Below are 18,826 nucleotides of genomic sequence, written 5' to 3' on the forward strand. Positions count from 1 at the left end.
TGGATGGAAACAAACACTCACACAGGAAAAATGTCACTGCTTTTGGCCTACAGACGTATTTATCCCTGTTTTTAAACAGGTTCAGATTGTAATAATACCGTCCCCTTTGTTTTGCTGTTGCACAGCTCGACTTGGAGAGCAAACACTTCATTAATTGGATGGACTACATTAGGTAGTCGGTAATGAGGTGAATGTTTGAAGAAAAAAAGCGATTACGACACAAATGTTTGGTTTACTCATATATAATTATGCATTTATTGACAAGAATGATACAGGTCTGCTGCAGGTCAGGCCACCTAACAGGTGGGCGTCTTCAGTTTACTTGGCGGACCGCCGGGTCCTCTTGTCCCAGGAGAAGTTTGCTCCGTAGGATTTCACCCGTGGCTTTGAGGTCCTCTTGTCTGTTACGTCATAACTCCAACCTGAAAGAAAACATCAGAGTAAGTGATGGGGCTGATAACGTCACGTATGTTCCTTTTGGACGAGCTCCAACCACAATGAGGTGTTTTGTAGACATCAACGAGCTGTGTGTAGTCAGAACAGCTCTAATCTCTTCGGTGCAATAAACAGAGTAAGCCCGTTTCCTTTGCTTGGTTTCAACAAACTTTCCCAGATGGTTCAATTCTGAGTCAAAAATGAACTTGATTAGAGCTCCACAGAAAACCACCTCATTTTGTTTTACTAAAACAGGGCTGTAGTCGATTGTCTAATGAGCTGGTTGGTCCATTAAAAGCATTCCTTTGATCTTTTATTAGTTGGTATAAGACAGGTGCTTGGATCACCACCATCACCATTTTTGGTTAAAAAGGTCAACTGGGAACACAAATTTTTTTTTTTTTTTTAAAGCAAAGTTACCTGAAAGAATCTGGTCACAGGTGCATCTCTCCTCACAGTTTATATATCCCCTGATATATAAATAACTATATACTGTAAATGATTTATGTTAAAATATGCAAACATGACCGTGGAAATAATGATGTTACCGCTCTGGATGGTCAGTTGTGTTAGATGCAGTAGCTGAGGTTGTTTTGACACCTGCACAGTTTAATCAAACTCGGGTTCGTTTCCGTGCGATTCGTTTGTGCAGATGTAAACACAGTAAACGGCACCGAGACCCTTCAGAGGAGGTGGCCTCGGTCCAGTTCCAAACAAACTCCAGAGTGGTTCATTTATGGTGAGAACGTGATCAACCCTGGATCCAACCCAAACAGCCTTCCCATAGCCCAGGTATGCTTTGCTTTCTGGGTCAGAAATACCAGAAACATGTAGATTACAAAACTGTAGCAACTAGCCATAAAATCAATGTTAAGTCTCTGTTAAGTTTCCACTCGCATTCTTAGCATTTTGGTTAATTTTGTGGTTTTTTTTATGTGAAAAGAACCCTAAAAATCACAAGAAAAGGCTAAAAGCATACAAACTCAACTGATTTAGACCAGAAGATGGACAAAGCCCTAAAACTGTTCATGACCAAAGTGTACACTGATCCATTTTAAGTCCAGATACATCATACATGGGGTTAATGCCACAAAACTACTGACAACACAACTCTAAACACCACCAGCAGTATGTAACAATGAACCACTGCCTGTCCAACAGTCTGCTCACTTCACTGCTGAGAGTTATTTGTCTTGCAGCCTGAAACAAATGACAAAATCCAGATAAAAACTATTTACGTGGTTAGTGAGTCAATATATATGGAGATTGTATGTATCATAAATTCTATGTGCCTGTTTGTAGAGGACTTATTTCTCGACTTCTTTGTTACAGTGTTTTGGTCACTTTTAAAATGATGAAACAGATATACTGTTTAACCAAAGGCTGAAAAATTCTTTACCATTTTTCTCTGCAAAAGCAATGGCATCTTCCTTGGAGGAGAATGACAGCACCATGTTGGACAAGGGATCAGCTCTAAAATAGAAACATAAGGCATTAGAATCCAAAATTCAACAACTGTGTGCAGAGGTTCAATAATGTCAGTTTATGTGCTGTAGGAATCAGGAGGTGGAAGGTTCTCACGTTGAGGACCAGCCCATCAGTGGGTTCTCCCAGCGCTCTCTAGTATCAAAATCCATCTTCCACTTTTTGGTGGTGTTCACGCCGGACTGCATGGCTGTCCTGGCTGGCACAAAGATGTGAACCTTACGAGTTTTGATGTGCTCCTCTGGGACTCCTGTCAGAGTGGTGATGTCCTAAAGGACACAGAAATGAAACACAAACTTTAGGTAACAAAGTAAATAAACTAACAAAACACCAGGATAAAAATCTAAACTAGGAGAATGCTTCTAATTTCTAAAGTGTGGCCTCATTTGACCTCATGACTATCCAGCATTACAACTGATGTCACGCACCAATTACTACTTGTGTTCCGCAAGTCACTTGTAATGAACAATGTGAAAACAACCCCTCAAATACTCCTTTTCATGCATGCTTGTGTAACAACTCCCTCCCAACAGAAGCGTGGTTTACAACCTTTGGTTGGTGGAGATGTGAGATGACTGAACACTGTTGGTTAGCCAGGTCTTCCTATTGATTATCAGCTGTGATGTTTTGATGCATGCTCAATCATCCAGGTTAGTAAATCTCCAAAAGTTGATTCTGTTCTCCCAGCGTTTTGTGGGAGAAACGTTTCGTCACTCACTCCCAGCCCATTGTTCCTTCAGTGGTGCTAGTTTCAGTCATTATGCAAATGTACTGTTTATAAGATTGGGGAAACCTGCAGTCAGCTGAGACTGAAGAAGTCACTTGGATGAGTGATGAAACGTTTCTTCCACAAAACGTTACGTCCAGATGAACAGAATCAACTTTTGGAGAGCTGTGATGTTTCACTGTTAACTGGCAACTGTGTAACAGTTTAAGCTATGCAATGAAATACTTTCTCTTGGGATTCAATTAATTACAATTACTATAACTACGCAGTAGTAGTAATCACACTGGTTACTGATGGTGTTCTGCATATTCCAGATGCTGACTTACAACTTTCCAAATTGGAAATGCAAAATGTTCATCTTCACATTAAAAGTTGTCCCTTTTAACAGCTGACTGTGAAGCTTCCAGCAGACAAGTTGCACAGAGTAAAAGAAAAGCTACAGAGAGATGGACAGCTGCCATGTTTTAAAGGGTCAAACTTTTACTTTGTGAAGATTGCAGCCCTTTCAATCTTCACCTTAGCAAATGGGAAGATATCTGTGCATCACATGTACCGCTTCACAAACAATTTCACCAATTGGATCCCACTCGGTCACTGGCCAGCCTCTAGGCCTTCATGACTTTGGCTTTAACAATTGATTTCACAGTGACTCATAACCAGTTGGGGAATACACATTTTCTCTGTTTACCAGTTGCTGCCCAGCAGTCGCCAACTGAGCTCTAGGCCTGTGTGACTAAGACTGAAAACTCTGGCAATTACAGATTTACAAGAAATTAATAAATAATTTCCATTTATTAAAAAAAACCCAACCCAAAACCCAACAACAACTTGTTTTTGGTTGCCAGCAGTCCACATGAAGTGTTCTACTTTGATTAGATTATTCATGACTTCTTCTCTCCTTGCGAACATTAGGAGTTCATGCAAAACGTAAGCTTTTCTTAAAGAAAACACTTGATGTCAGCCTGCAGGTATAAAAAATACAACTTTAGCAACATGTTTTAAGAGCTCAATGTCAGGAGAACAGAGGTCAGGAAAATGTTTGATGGCCATAAAAGTTACTTGTGTAATCAACTGTTTCATGTTTTATATTTTTGTACTTTGTACACATCAATCTCTTAGATTTATTCCCACTGTAAAATATTAAGGTGGAAAAGGGGGTTCAGTACATCTTTAATGTCAAAGAACAATAAAACACAAAAAAGAATTGAATAGTTGTTTTTTTTAAACTTTGTTTTATAGGTGCCATAAAACAAGCTAAAGTTTGGGTTGTTACTGGCAGCACAGGTGTGAACAACTATCCCTGAATCTTTCCTCAGCTTTAACCTATCTGCATTGGTTTGGATATGTTACTAAGTCAAATATACATGTGTACTATTTTAATGTTAATCAGTAACAAAATTTGTGATTACATCACATACATTGTTAATTTGAAAAGAGATTTAAAAACAAGTATTTCACATGTAAAAGAAAAATAGAAACAAAATAACTATTTTTAATGCTTTTTATTAATAACAAATTAATTTGCCTTCATTACCTTTACTATCGTTCTCTTTTACACCAATACCACAACAAACAGTTGTGGTATTGGTTTAATGTGTGTAAAGAGTATATATTAGAGCCTTAAATAGTTCAAATTTTCTTTTTAATTACTCTGAATAATAGAAATCAAGGTGTATTCCTACAACTGTGGCAGGATGGGGTTTTATTCTATTTTTCCCATGTTTGTGTTTTTGTGGTAGTTCTGCGTTTCTATTTATTTTTTGTTTTTTAAATAACATTTTTGCACATGTTGACATTAACAAAAAGTCACCATTACTTGAATATATAGCAACTCTCTCTTGGCTTGATTTTTTTCATGAATACATTGCCAAGAAAGTACAAAAAGGTGCATGAATGTACTTGTTGCTGTGTAGGTCTGGACTTTGTCTGCAGTGGTACTGGTTATTGGGCGGACGCACACTTTGTGAAAAGGTCAATCGTGAAGTTAGAGAACAAAAAAATGTAAAATATAAAAGAAGAAATATAATGGCCATCTCTGAAATTAATTCCTAATCCTCAATTAGTTGCAGACCTTCATGAAGTAGGACAACACGACAATTGGATGAGGAAGGGTCTGTGGGTGCACTGAATGCATATTCCTGAGCAACTGGAGCCCCTTGGAGCTCCTATCAAAGATCTGGTCCAATTCTTCAGGGAATTAGCAAACAAGCAATGGGAAGTCGGCGACAAAACACAGACGAACCTCCCAGCACGCAGGCAGCAGCCACCCAAGACTGAGGGCTTTCCAGGGAGCTTTCCTTTCAATACAAGAATTTTACACATTTCAATGGCCATTACAACTTCAAAGAATCAAATTTTCATCATTGTCTGTCATCTGCCAGTTGATTTGTAGAAAGGGGTCATTTTGCATGAACTCCACACAAAAGCCCGTCTTCCTCTTGGCAAAGGAGCTTCCAACGGTATTTAAGCCTAGTAAATTACAGGTCCAACTGCTAAACTACTGCTTGTTTCAGTGAAACATCTTTTGCCATGCAATCATAAACAAGATCTGAACATTGAAAAGATCATTAAAATGAAAGGGAAAAGACGAACAAAAGGGGGGAGGAAAAAAACCGTCACAAGTGCTTGGTAATTATTTCCGGCTGCCCTATCTACTTAACCCGAACAATTCCTTCTTGTCACAAAGAGGAAGAAAACATGTTCTCTTCACCCAGAGGGGGTAATGGTTCATGACACAATAACACACAAGACAGTGTTAAACAGCAAGAAAATAAGATGAAGGGTTTCTCCTTTTTTTTTCCAGCAGGTGATCAAAAATGCTTTAAAATGCCTGCAAGTTGTAACTTTTTATTTCCAAAAGGCTATGCTCCAAAGCTTTCTCTATTCTAAAAGCGAGCATTAAGAAAAACTTGCAGAGTTTTATAAAACGTGGAATTTCTGGTCTGTTCTAGGCGATTGAACCCATTACGTCCCTCTATGAGACACATTAGAAATTACACTCTTGGGATCAGCAGGCCACACTATAGTTACATGTAACTATTATTGTGAAAAATACGTGACATGTATGGTAAACTGTTGCAATAATTTCTCCAGATGCAGCACAACCCAAGGTTGGGTGTGGATGAGCACAAAAAGGGAGAATGTGTCAAAACAAACGCTCTTCTAAATCACTGAAAAGCCTCTGCTTGCTTATTTGGCATTGTTTGCAAAAATACAAGTCTAGACTTCTGATATTTGCATGCATTACCCTGAAAGCTTGGAGGGTTATCGGCATAACAAGCTCACCCACAATACCCAGATTCACAAAAGGAACGATTGTGGCTGGAATGCAGTGTGTTCCCAGGAAGACTAGAGAGGACCGTCACAAAAGGAAAACCCACACGGTGGGCACTTTTTCTTCTGCCATGTACAGGAAGCGAAATGAGAACTATCAAGTTTGACACTATTCACAGGGCCTTAACGGGACCCTACAATACCTGGCTGGGCAGACAGAATGCAGGGCTTAACAAAGAGGGGGGGTAATGGCTGGCAAAATCTCCGTCACGTGAAAGCGTGTCGATATTTCTGACACCTCCAGGCTACGTGCCAAATAAAGAGCACAGGGGCTTGTCGCTGTGGGGCCACTGGGCCCACCAGAATGCTGAAAGCTAGTACCCCTAATTCTCCAACAGAGAACTGGGATGGAAATTTTTGGTGTAAACAAGACAGAAATCTCAGTCTGCTTAAGTCTGGTGGAAAAACTGTAGGAAGCGGTGAGATACCAAAGAAAGAAATAGATAAAGAATAGTTTTATAGAGGGAAGCTGGATGCCCAAATACCTCCAAATTAAACATTTGTGAAATGTACTGTTTTTATTAATTAATGCAGCATCCATTCAAATAAAGTATAACCCAGGTTATTTATGTAGCTGCACTTCACTGATGTCCACTCGAACACATGCAGGCAATCATTCAGCTCTTGAAACGAGGCCACCTTTAAGGATACATTCGCTAAATGTGTGCGTGCCTGTCTGTTCAGTCTTGGGAACTGCTCATCCAAACAACATGAGAGAATGAAGTCATATAGCACAGGAAACCAAACATAACACATAAATAAATGTCCATCTGTCTTTGTGGAAATCAGTTTGAGTTTTAGATCAAAGTGACAACATTTCTGGCTGGCCCACCTCCTTTTAAAGGCCTGTTTGAGGGTGAAGTCTTGGCTTTCGGGTTAAAGTCACAACTAGGTTTAGGTTAGGGTACAGGTTTGGCCATTAGTTGTGATGGTTGACATTTAAGATGTGTGAGACTTGGGAATGAATAACTATCAATCAAAAAATATAGATGAACACACTTTTGTATTTGTGGCTTTCCCAACACTCACACACTGTGGGGAGCAGACAGCTGTTGCTCAGAAGGAAATGCAGATAGCAGAACAACTTTGACCCAAAATATGAAAAGCACTCCTTCAAACAACCTCAAACCTGATTCTTTACTCATTCGGGTCCAATCAAGACTGACATGGTTTAGATAAACTGTTGTCTAGACAGGTGATTAACAGACCAGACAGATTTCTGAAAATATATCAGTGGGGTCTTATTTCTTTCAACTGTCATAATACAAAAGTGGCTTACCTGTTGTAAATAACCTACAGTGTTGCTTGTGATCAAAATATTGAATATTTTAATACAAAGAGTTGCAAAGTCCATCTTCCTGACATAGGAATCTACTGGTCTAATTTCCATTTATTTTCAGCTCCTTCTTTGGTCATTGATGATCAGTTCATGTTTGAAGGAGATGAACCAGAACCAAATGTGCACCTGGAAGTCCAGTTTGGACAACAGATACTTGAGTTTGAAGGTTTATCATATATCAGCAGCCTGCATAGTAGTGCATAATTTATAGAAGCAGTACGTAAAAACTTTGGAGAATTATTATGGTGTTAGTTCTTTTATTTTAGCTTCAAGAAATACAGAGTTCACCTTCAAAACTAATATACAGGGATGTATGTTTATGCAATAATATCTATATTCAAGAAGCTCGTACACCAGTCAAAGATGTTTCTTTGCGTAAACTGACTTGCAACGACTGGTATATCTGCATCAAAGTCTTTAAAGCTGGCACGCTGAGATGACAGCTCTATTCTCAAAGCCATCTTCAATCCGACTCAGTTATTTTTTCAAAGATAGAAACCAGTCGCCAATGAAGACAAAGACTACAGCCTATTTTAATTGCTGAAGAAGTCAAGATGCCGGGTGTGGATGTCTGTTTCTCCAAGTGTTCTTCCAGCCTCCACTCTTCCCATATTGTTTAACCGATCTTGTCAACTTCAGATGATTTGCAGGTGAATGTCTACATTTCCTGCAGTTCATTTCCCACAGTTTATACAAAGGGATATAAAACCCACCTTTGCCTGCTCTGTGATATAAAATGTGTTTTTCATATTATTCCTGATATTATCTGCAGATCTAATCCAAACACAATAAAGGTTTAAGGATTTTTGTGGTATACATTGCATTTCTGAAAAGGTAATGAAAGAGATCAAATGTATTTTACCCTAAAAAGTGGTTGCCAAAAAGATTTTATAAAAAAAAAAAAGAGAGAAAGAATATTGAAATCAGTTTGTGAAGAATGTTTGAGAAAATGTCAAAGTAAAGCAATATAAATCATAAATTGTATGATTTATTTTATTCATCTAATTCCATTTTGATGAAAATATCTACTGCTTGGAACACAGACTAGCTCTTTATGCTGCAGAGTACCCAGGTTTGGCAAAGAATTAAAAACAGGTGCATATAAAGACCTTCTGTTTAATCACTCAGTGAACTAATTGCCCCTGTCTTTTCACTTAATCACTGGATACTCCCACTGGTTACTAAAAAAAAATATTTATTTAAACATAAAATAAAGGAATGCCACATCTGTTCTTACAATGATCCAGGACGACTTGGTTATCAGTTATGAGAATGATCAGCTCTCCAATAAACCAGATAGGTGAGAAAACGTGGAGAACAGGATGGATACAGATTATTGATTTCAGGGTTTCAGCCAGAGTACAATAAGGCCAGTAGCCTTACGTGACCCCCACAAGGCTGCAGTTGTAGCTGGGTTGTTTTGCATGAGCCATGATACTTTTTTACCTGTTCAGCTCATATATAAACATTATCTGGCACTCTTCTGCTGGCACATACAGTACTCTTCTTTCAATTTTATCTTCCAAGGACTCATTTTTCAAAGTAATCCTGAGCAAAAGTTGTCCAGGCTTTCTGAAGTCTTTATACGTTTTCCTTTAGACATTGGTTCCTTTTTCAATCAATTTCAGTCAGGTCTTTGTTAACATTGGACACTGGCTTATGAATCATCCATAAATGAGCATTCAACATACTCAGCATTTCCAAAATTAACTGCCAACAATAACGTGGAGCTGCTGGTATCAAATGATCAAGTTTGATAGTGTTGAGCTTTTACACTCTGTGCTCTCTGGTCACTACCCTGTGGCTCCTCAACCGTACTGGCAAGTTTGGGAAGTTTGGAGGACAGGTCAGCACTTTGGGCTTTTTGTCATGTTTAATGCATCTAGGATGGAACCACAAGAATGCCAGGACCAAAGTTTCCCCAGCAGAACATTGCAGTGCAATGAGATAATCGCTGTTATTCACTTCACCTGTCCTCGTCTTAATGTTGTGGTTAACTGGTTAATGTCTGTTCCCCTAAACAGCCCTGCTCACATTACCTAAACATTACTACTGGCGTGCTGTTTTTTTAGACTTGTTAAGGTTTCCAATTCTCAGCTGAAGTACACAGTGTGTTTTCCAGTTAGTACAGTGACCAAGCAAACAGACAAACAAGCAAACAAAGGATGACTAGCTCTGGCAGAACATTTCTAGCGTCACCGTCACATTTTTATAGACACCAGGGCTGCCACCACACAAATAAGCTCATCATAGGATGTATACCTGTATGCCAAATCTATAACTTGGCACCCAGAGGGGTCAAAAGGTCACCAAAGCTGAATCATGTTGAGTCAGCATGTGCCGAAAGCCCAAACACATCGCCCCTAACGCCCCACTGTCCAGCCCACACCCAGACCAAAAGCCTCACTCATCAGCCTCGGCCGGTTCCCACCTTCAGACGTCTTTGAAGTGGAAAAAGTGTGCCAATTACTGACTGGACACTGGGGGCATCTCTAATAGAAACAAATATTATGCTGCTTGCTCATGTGTGGGAGTGGTTCAACATTGGAGAACAAGAAGCAGCTGGTATATGAAAGTCATCTTGTATTTCACATTACACATACTGGTAAAGAGAGGAGAGAGGAGGGGTCATTTTTGAATATTTTGGATGCAGACACACTTGTTTGTCTGAGCATCTAAAATGTCATTTTATAATAAAACAATTTATAAATAAACCCAAACTATGAAAATGCGTCAAGCAAAGACTTGCCCCGTTTCAATTTAATCTTACTGTGAGTTGTGAGTATCTTTTTAAGTTTCAAAATCTTAGTGGAGTACAAGTTTGTGAGGAAAAAACAATTACTTAAAGTTATAAGACAGAGCAACACTATTTAAGCTTTATTTCCTAGAGCATGTTAAGGCTCTGACTCTGGGGGTGGGGGTTAATCGTCTGGCATCTCACATTTTATGAATACCAAAAGCAGCTTGCAAAATTACAAAAAGAGCTGGTAGCTTACAAGTAATGAATAAATTGAAGTGTTGTCAAACAGAAGTAGCAATCCTTTTTCATCCAATCTGCAAACACAACACTTAGCAGTTGGACACTTCCTAAAACTCCCCAGCTGAGGAGTCCTCTTCAGAGAGTTAGTCTATGGAAGAGAGTGCTAATGAATGAAATACTATTTAGTTGATGATACATAATAAAACCTCTTGTCTGGCATTCATCAAAGACCAACATCCTCTCAGCCACTACTTCAAACTTGAGCAGAGATTTTTTTTCGCACAAGTGCGCCATGTAAGAGGGCAAGCAGACAAAACAGATACTTAAATTGTCTATGTGCAAAGGAAGGAGGAAGGCTGGAAGAGGAGGGAAGGGAGGGAAAAGCGGGTTGATGGGGTGGTGAATGTGGTCTGCTCCACTGTAGGTCACTCTGCCTCTGATGCTCGACAGAGGATATTCACGCCTGTACTGCAGACTTAAAGTGGTGGTGCTCAATGTCCTCATAGCTAGAATGGCAGTTTTTGTGGGTTTTAGTTTTTTGTTTCCCCCCCATTTCCCAAGTGTGTGTGTGTGTGGTAAGGGGGGGAATTGTGGTGGTAATTGAAGGGATTTTGACACTTGCAAAACAATTATTTTGTATCAGGAAGTCCGACAGCGAAAATAAATTCTAACGTTTCAACCACAAGATCGTTCAATCTGATTTCAATTTCTGTCTTTAAAAACAACCGACAACAGGCTTTTAGACTCATCTATCTTACCACAATAGAACCCCACATCTTTTAGCCAGATGTGATGTCACAGCTTGCCAAGCAAATGCTGTTCTCTAAATTATATAAATAAATAAATAAATAAATAAATGAATCAAAAACTTATCAAACGTAAACATGCCAAGCATCGAGTGAACATACCTACACTCTCCTCTTGCCGTCGTCATTCCGCCTTTTCACTCAATTCCCCACGGTCTAATAACTGTCCTTCTCTGGCTAATAAAACCCTAGTGCCTTTAGAGAACTCTATAACAAGGCTTCACAAGCGCTTTAAGATTATGGTGTTGTCTTTATGTGGACAGAGAGAGCGCGTTTGGCCACAGCTGAAGGAGAAGTAAACGTTCTGTTTGCAAGACTCAAGCGTTAGTGAGAGATATTGTATTGCATATTGAAGCAGCTGTTATGGTTATAACCACAGTTGTTTGTGCAAAGGACCAGAGAGTAAAGCAAAAAGACCTGACTCTAATTGACTGCGGTTGTAGACATTCCGTGTAAAGCTGTGTATCACTGGCCAGCCAGTCGGACACTGGGAGCTGCCCAGCATGCTTAATCAAACAGTAATTATAAACAAAAGCAGGTCGGCATGGGCACGCCGGGGAACAGCTACGGGCACTGGTGGACCATCACGCACGTCCTTTTCTTTGGCATCATTTCTGAAAATCAGCCAATGGCCCAGAAATTTTGCTCATAAAAGTCAAACTTAGAGCTTTAAATGTGGGGAAAAAGGTGAAAACACTCAAATCCTACAAAACCTACCAATTTTTGGCACCTCCTAAAGAAGTTTACAGTCAACCCTAAAATCAAAATCATCTCCTCTGCAACGACTTTACTGTAAGTAAGGCTCTGTAACATATCAAAATGCTATTTCAATTACAAATTTAGCTTTCAATTACTATTCAAGTAAAAAAAAGAAAGAAGAAAACGAAAACGCAAATACTGTTTCAAGATGATGCCTTTGCTTGATTCTCCCCCCCCCCCCCCCCCCCCATACATCTAGTGTAAAAGAAAATTCACTTTTTTATACTCAATAAATCTTTTGATTTTGTGTTTTCTCAAGTCTAAAATGTGAATGACCGTAATAGGTGTTTTTTTTTTTTTTGCCTAAATCAAGTAGCCCTAACTATATACACACTGACCATGCTTACCTCCATGTATGCCAAAGGCCCAATTTCAGCCAGGAAACAGCCAGATTCTCAAACAGTTTTAATCAGTTCATCTTTTACTCTTCAAAAGCCTTACACATGGCATTATTAAATTGTTTGTTCTGCTTGGTCAGCAGTTTAAAACCCAGCTACTTTACTTATTGTCATATAAGATGAACAACAGAAGCAGATCGTCATACTTTTTGTTTCTTTTTTTTTTTTTTTTACAATTACTCTTAACTTGAAAACAAAAAACACGCAATTTTAGTGAATGACACTTAGAAAGGCAGTTTCAGAAAAGCAGTTGGACTTATCCCTGTCAGTATAAAAACTTTCTGTGACTAATCAGTACTTAAAACTTTTTTCTGTCTGCAGTCCAAATTACTTTAAATGTCCTTTTCCCCGATTTTTGACACAGCAGGAGATTCTAAATTCGTCTGTAATGGAGATGGCCAAACACAATGTAGAGATCTATGTTCTTGTAAAGTCTGCATTTTCTGGACACACGAGAACTAAGGACAAGATAATGAGTATCAGACAAATGTTCATGCAGAGTTTTTGGAGTGAATTCAAAATATCATTTGCCCAGGCCAAAATGCAATATCATCTGAAAGAGGTTATTCAGAAATGTTCACTACGCAACGAGCAGCACTCCACTTTCTCCTCAGGCTGGTCGAGAGAGACGGCGTGCAAACCCTGAATAACCTCTCAGTGGATCGAGATCTTTCTTTGATTGGTCAAACCAGAAAGCAATTCACACTTATTGACAGCCTGATGAATGACTAGCGTGCTGACATATGCTGAATGCCCAAAAGGGAGAGTGCTCTCAATGCCCTCTACCACGTGAGACGGAGGCCACTGTACTGTAAACAGCTGAGGGCCTCTCTTTTCGGCCTGTCTGGGTGAACATTAGAGTACTTCCCCTCGTCGCCAGTAACAGCATGCTACAAAGGAACCTCTGTGGCCAACAACACTGAAGTGGCCACTGTCTTTTTCGTGAGTCTCAGGGTGTCTCACAAACTTTTTTCCATGCTAGTTTCTTTTCTTTCACCCCCCCAACACACACACACACACATTTTTTAGAGGCCCTTTTTTCCTCTCCTCTGCTGTGCCTCTCTGTGGCCCCTACTGAGAGGACAGAGACAGACACTCCGCCCAGCCAAAGGTTTGTCTGCCAGTATGGCCAGCTTTGGTCTGGGACAAAAGCACACTGACGCTGCCCATACTGCTCCCCCGCCCCAAAACAAGTCCACAACAGACTCCCACATTCTCCCCAAACTCCCTCTTTCTCCGTAACCTTCTAATTCAACTTTCTATGACAAAGCAGTAATGTCAAAGATCAGTCTTTGTTTTGTACAGTTGGTGCGTTGTTAACCACTTCAAATGCTTGGTTATCACTATTTAGACTATAGTTCAGCACTTAATGCTAAAAAAAAAAAAAAAAAAGACTAAAGCGAAACAGAGCTATACCACATCCTAGAAAAAGTAATTCAGTAAAGTAACTGTTGCCTGGTCAACTAGCTTCTCTCTGACTGGGGCTTGATTTAAACGGAACAGTTCTTTTGGAGCAACAGTGTGCGTCCAAAACAGACCAGTCATAGACACCATGTAAAAGAAGAAAAAAGAAGAACAGGGCTTCATAGGGATTTAATCTTTCAGCATCTTTAAGTAATCACATTGAAAGTCGGCTTTCTGAAATTGCTTTCATAGAGATTACGCAAGTCAGAAACTAGGCCAGAAACTGTAGACAGAAATGATAAGAGATTTGAGAAATCCTAAATGTCAGATGACATTTTCTTGCCCTTGTGTATATGTGGACCCAGAAATCAATTTTCATCGCTCTTAAAAACTACAAAAAAACCCCAAACAAACAAAAAACAAAAACAGACTTCACCATTTGCCCAAGTTAACCCTGATAAATTTTCTTAATTTGCCTGACTAACAATCCAAATTCAAAGAGGTTGCAACACAGATGTGCTGCTAAACTGTTTCTACACATTACTTCCTTCACTCGTAACCTGGTTTTGTGTGTGCATGTGTAAACATCAAATTCTAATTTGGATAATACCACTCCATGAAGCTTTTTGTGGTTACAGAAAGCGCTGTGAAAAGTCCTGATAAACTGTTTGCAGCGACTTCAGCAAATGTCCCAAACCAGCATTGGGCACTACAGGCACATAACACTGCCTACTTTGCAGGTCAATGTATGACAGAGAAAACAACATTTACCGTTCTGCTGCATCGATTTAGAAAATTCTGCATTAGGAGCTATCCTAATGCAGCTGCGTACTTTACTGAATGAAGGCAGAGTAGATGAAGCCGACAAGTCTAGACAAAATCATTTTGTTGGGCATATGCTACCAACAGAACAGGCTGACTCGGGCCTGTCTGTTCTAAATTTGCATTGAAAGAGTAGCACAAACCAAGCATTATGAAATATTTCTGTCACGAGAGGCAATAAAACTATCATGCAAAGCATCTGTTAACTGCTGATGCCAAACAAAGAGCCCTCAAACAAGTGATGAATCTGTGAAACTTCAGAAAGAGCAAAAGAAATCATGTGTAACTGTTAATGATCACAGTAATCAGTCACTACTGACCCAGGAAAATGTTCAAGCAGGGAGGTACTGGCAGGGAAGCTGACATAAAACACATACTGCACATGGTATGGCAATACTTTATTGCCATACCATACTTTATGGCAATATTGTTGTACAATACCCGAGACTATAGTTTTTGTTATCATTAACAAAATAATTTTGCACTATTCTGTGAGGTATTTTTATGATTTACTGTATCCACATTTATATCATTGGGGCATTCATAATGTAACCCCCCCCCCCCCCCCAAACTATACATTGTAAATGGACTGAGTGAAGATAACTGCATTACAGTGCGTGAATATTACTCCACTTCTCCTGTTAGAAAAAATTCCATTTCCTCAGCCATTCAAATAGTTGTAGTCACTTCTTTCATGAACTGGCATTTAAACCTAGGAGGACTGTGAGGATAGGAATAATCAGAGCTGTGAACAGAACTACAAATGATGATATTCGTCATCACTGTCATATTGTTACAAAAGCCTACTGTCTAGGACAAGTTCAGTTTGGCAGCAGATGACAAAATTTTTTAACATTTTTTTTTTTTTCCCAGCAGAGTAATTGGAAGACAGAAGATCAGACAAACACCAATGTACAACTCAGATTGAGCAGGGATGAATTCTTACCAATTTCTCATCAACTGTAATAAGCTGTGTGTCTTGTCCTGGTTTCTCTGCCAGTCTCAGTGTTGATGTGCTTGTAGACCTGGGAAAAAAATTAAATTGTGATTACAAGCTAAGCACAAAGCACCAAAAGTACACAAGTGACAAAGAAATTACACAAACAAGTTAAGCTCTGGAAATGCTGACGATCTTGGAGGAGGCGGTGGGATGGGGGTACAGTGAAAAGGAAGCGACAAGGAGGGAATCCCCCCCGCCACTTATTAGTTCTGTCTGGTGAATCTCTGGCAGACTCTCGCTCTCATCCTAATGACAGGACGTGCTTAATGTTGGCTGTGGTCAACTGTCAGGCGAGGACTGTGAAGCTCTTTGTCAAAGTGCAGCCGTGCCCCATCACAAAACGGCAACGTGCCATCACAGAATGGCACGTTCCATATATTCATAATTTTGTATTTATTTCAAATGAATGTTAAGATTTCACTACAGTCTCAGGTCTGATTTTTTCAATAAAAACTGATTTTTTTTAAAAAAGAGACAAATATAGTTTCAGGTGTAATCATTGCACAGCTTAATCACATGAATAAAGTCCTACTCTGCATTTTTCCTGGCATTGAAGGAGCTTTGGGGAGTAACTACACATTGGAGTATTCGCGATGACAACATACAGATAAAGCAATGATTCTTATACCTTATTTAACCAAAATCTGTGCACTTTCCTTTGATTTCTGACCATTTATATAAAAATGTATATCATGTGTCTGTAAATAAAACCCAAAACTGGCTTAAGAATGAAACAGAGTAGTTCTCCCATTGTTTTAGATTTAAGATTTTAAATATTTAACACTTTTTAATGCATGGTAAAAGGCAGTTTTTTCCCTTTCTTTTTTGCCTCATCCACCCACTTCACCTCTGAATCTGTTTAACTGTGTGCTCAGCTCTGTGTGTAAAACCATTTCCCTTCCCACACACAGAAATCACACATTTAAACAACAACAACAAAAAACAAAAAACAACAACAAACAAACCACACAATCATGGTAAACCTGAGAGCAGGGGAGACAAAAGTAGCAAAACCCATCAATGACTGAAAAACACAGCATAGATGACTGGGTATACATTTGCTTTTTCCTTTTCACCCTTTGGCTTTCATTTAACTGTTATCCCTGTCAGTTTCTTGGGGTAATAGGATGCTTCCTCATCAACATGGCTGAGGAAATACTGTGATTTGTCCAATCACTGATCTGGCTTTTAGATTACTTCAGATTTTGCCAACAAAATACTGTGCAAGTCAATGATTTCTTATCATCTCCATCTTTCCAGACTCTATAAAACAAAATAAGTTTCTTATTTCATTTTCAACATGGTTACACTACATATTCTAATCTGGTATCTATTAATAACCTAAGCTAATGCACTGCACATAATGCTATTGTGTGAATAATAAAAGTTGTAAAAGCATGCATCGTATTATTTCTCTATTTAAAAACTCCCAAAGGAGACAGTAACTGTGAATACAACTGTCAACTGTTGTAACAGCTTACAGAATCATTTCTGATGATGGAAAAATCCAATGGCATTTATCAATGACAATGATGAATTTTTAATCAGTTGTGCAACATCAATTCTGCTCTGACTAAATGTTAAAAAAATGTGATGAACAACTGAAAGTCTATATTCTTCTTCTTTCAGCTAAAGAGGGATTTAATTTAAAGATCGTCAACATCTTCAACTGCCACTTCCAGCTCAGCCTCCTCTTTTTCTCATTCAAGATTTTAGAAGAAGACGTGTAGTTAACTTGTGTTAAAAACAAATGCTGATGACTGCCAGGCAAGCCATCAATTAGCGACCATCGTATTTAACTGCCCTTACTAACCGGAAATATGAATGCGGAAAATATTGTTGTATTTAAGTATTTATGATATGGAGGTACACTTTTAAAGTGTCACAAAACCCACTAACTGTGGCAAATAACTGTGTGGTAAAAAGTGGCAAAAAACACATAGTGGAGCAGCACGGGGGTCAGTTTGTTTAAAATCATTCCACAAACACAGGTAATTTTTCTTTGTGTTAGTATCGTTGGGGTCTGGTGGCTACATGAACACCTCAAACTATAACTGGCAGATTTGTTACTGCGAGAGAAGCACTGTATTATATCAATAGCAGTGAATTACTTTCATGCTAATTGTTAGCTTCCAGGCTCCCTACAGCTGATTGTAAGCTTAGCTGTCGGCTGAGTCACTTATTTAATAAAGTTGTCTCGGTCTGGTATATAGCACGTGCTGTGCAGACCAGTGAGCACCATTTAATTGTGTTAGCTTTTAAACTGATTTCTAACTAGATTCCCTAGCATTAGCCAATTAGCTGGGCAAGCAAGTGCTCTAAGGACAATGACATTATCTACAAGCCCAGTGTACTACAAGATAAAAGCGTGCAGGCGCTGACGTTGTTTAGTGTATAAAGTCTTCCACATTAGGTGCGAAACCTCTATTTTGAAAAGAGAAAAAGAAAAATCTTCATTAAAGTGCTTTGCCGCTGACAAGCTAACAGACGCACGACTTCTGTGCTGTAGTCGACTTGGGAGTTAAATAATTCAAACAAACTCAGCTCAGAGTATCAAGTGCGAACAGAAACCTGATAAACAATTAATATGAAATTACCTGATAGGATTCAAGAACATTTTAGAAGCTGCATTAAAAGCAGACAAACGTCCCAATCCGAGAAGTGACATTGAGGACGCCATGATTGTTGTCAACGATGACGTACGGTAACCGCAAAGGAACAAACAGTACGCGCGGGTGGCGGAGACAGCTGGTACACGAAGGACTTTGCCAACCGAATTTTTGGATGTGTCACATAGCACACCAAGGGACGCCCAGACATCTACTTACGCCAGTGCTCTCTTATATAACAAAGAACAATTATTTTGGTGTAAATAGAAGGAAACCCCGCACGCTGAGAAGAATTTCAATTTGCTTGTGCTTCATGTCTACTCACTGAAGTTTATATGTTTGTCTTTTTTCTGCCCGTTTTCTTATGCTTTGTCTGATGACAGCTTAAAAAACGGAGCAATTTGTTTCTTAAAACACATGTTTAATACGTGTATATACTTTACATTGTGTATTGCACAATATCAATATTGTGTAGTACACCATGTAAATTCATTTGTATATTCGCAACGTGGTTTTTGGAACATTCAGTAACAGGAAATGCAGATAAAATCCCCTGGGTAAAGGTAATGTAGTTTTACTGATATGTATGAATAAACATTTTTAGCAAATCATTTTTAAGTTTAGAAATTGTTTATAGCTCAAGTTTTAGCCAGTCCAAATGAATAAAATATCTCATGACAATGATGTGAAGTGATGGCCATCAAAATAGACTAAGCCTATAAAAGGTAT

General features: G+C 39.0%; 1 protein-coding gene across 1 annotated transcript; it reads right to left on the bottom strand.

The window, feature by feature from the left end:
- Window positions 1–226: 226 nt before the first annotated feature.
- On the bottom strand, window positions 227–18,231 carry ndufs4 (NADH:ubiquinone oxidoreductase subunit S4). Its single transcript, XM_085179221.1, has 5 exons — window positions 18,086–18,231; window positions 15,435–15,513; window positions 2,017–2,189; window positions 1,835–1,908; window positions 227–422 (listed from the first exon to the last, which is right to left on the bottom strand). Exons 1-5 carry the CDS (start codon window positions 18,166–18,168, stop codon window positions 319–321), a joined length of 513 nt encoding a protein of 170 aa, XP_085035347.1. The 5' UTR covers window positions 18,169–18,231; the 3' UTR covers window positions 227–318.
- Window positions 18,232–18,826: the final 595 nt, after the last annotated feature.

Source organism: Neolamprologus multifasciatus, chromosome 12 (genome assembly GCF_963576455.1).
Source record: "Neolamprologus multifasciatus chromosome 12, fNeoMul1.2, whole genome shotgun sequence".
Taxonomy (NCBI): Eukaryota; Metazoa; Chordata; class Actinopteri; order Cichliformes; family Cichlidae; genus Neolamprologus; species Neolamprologus multifasciatus.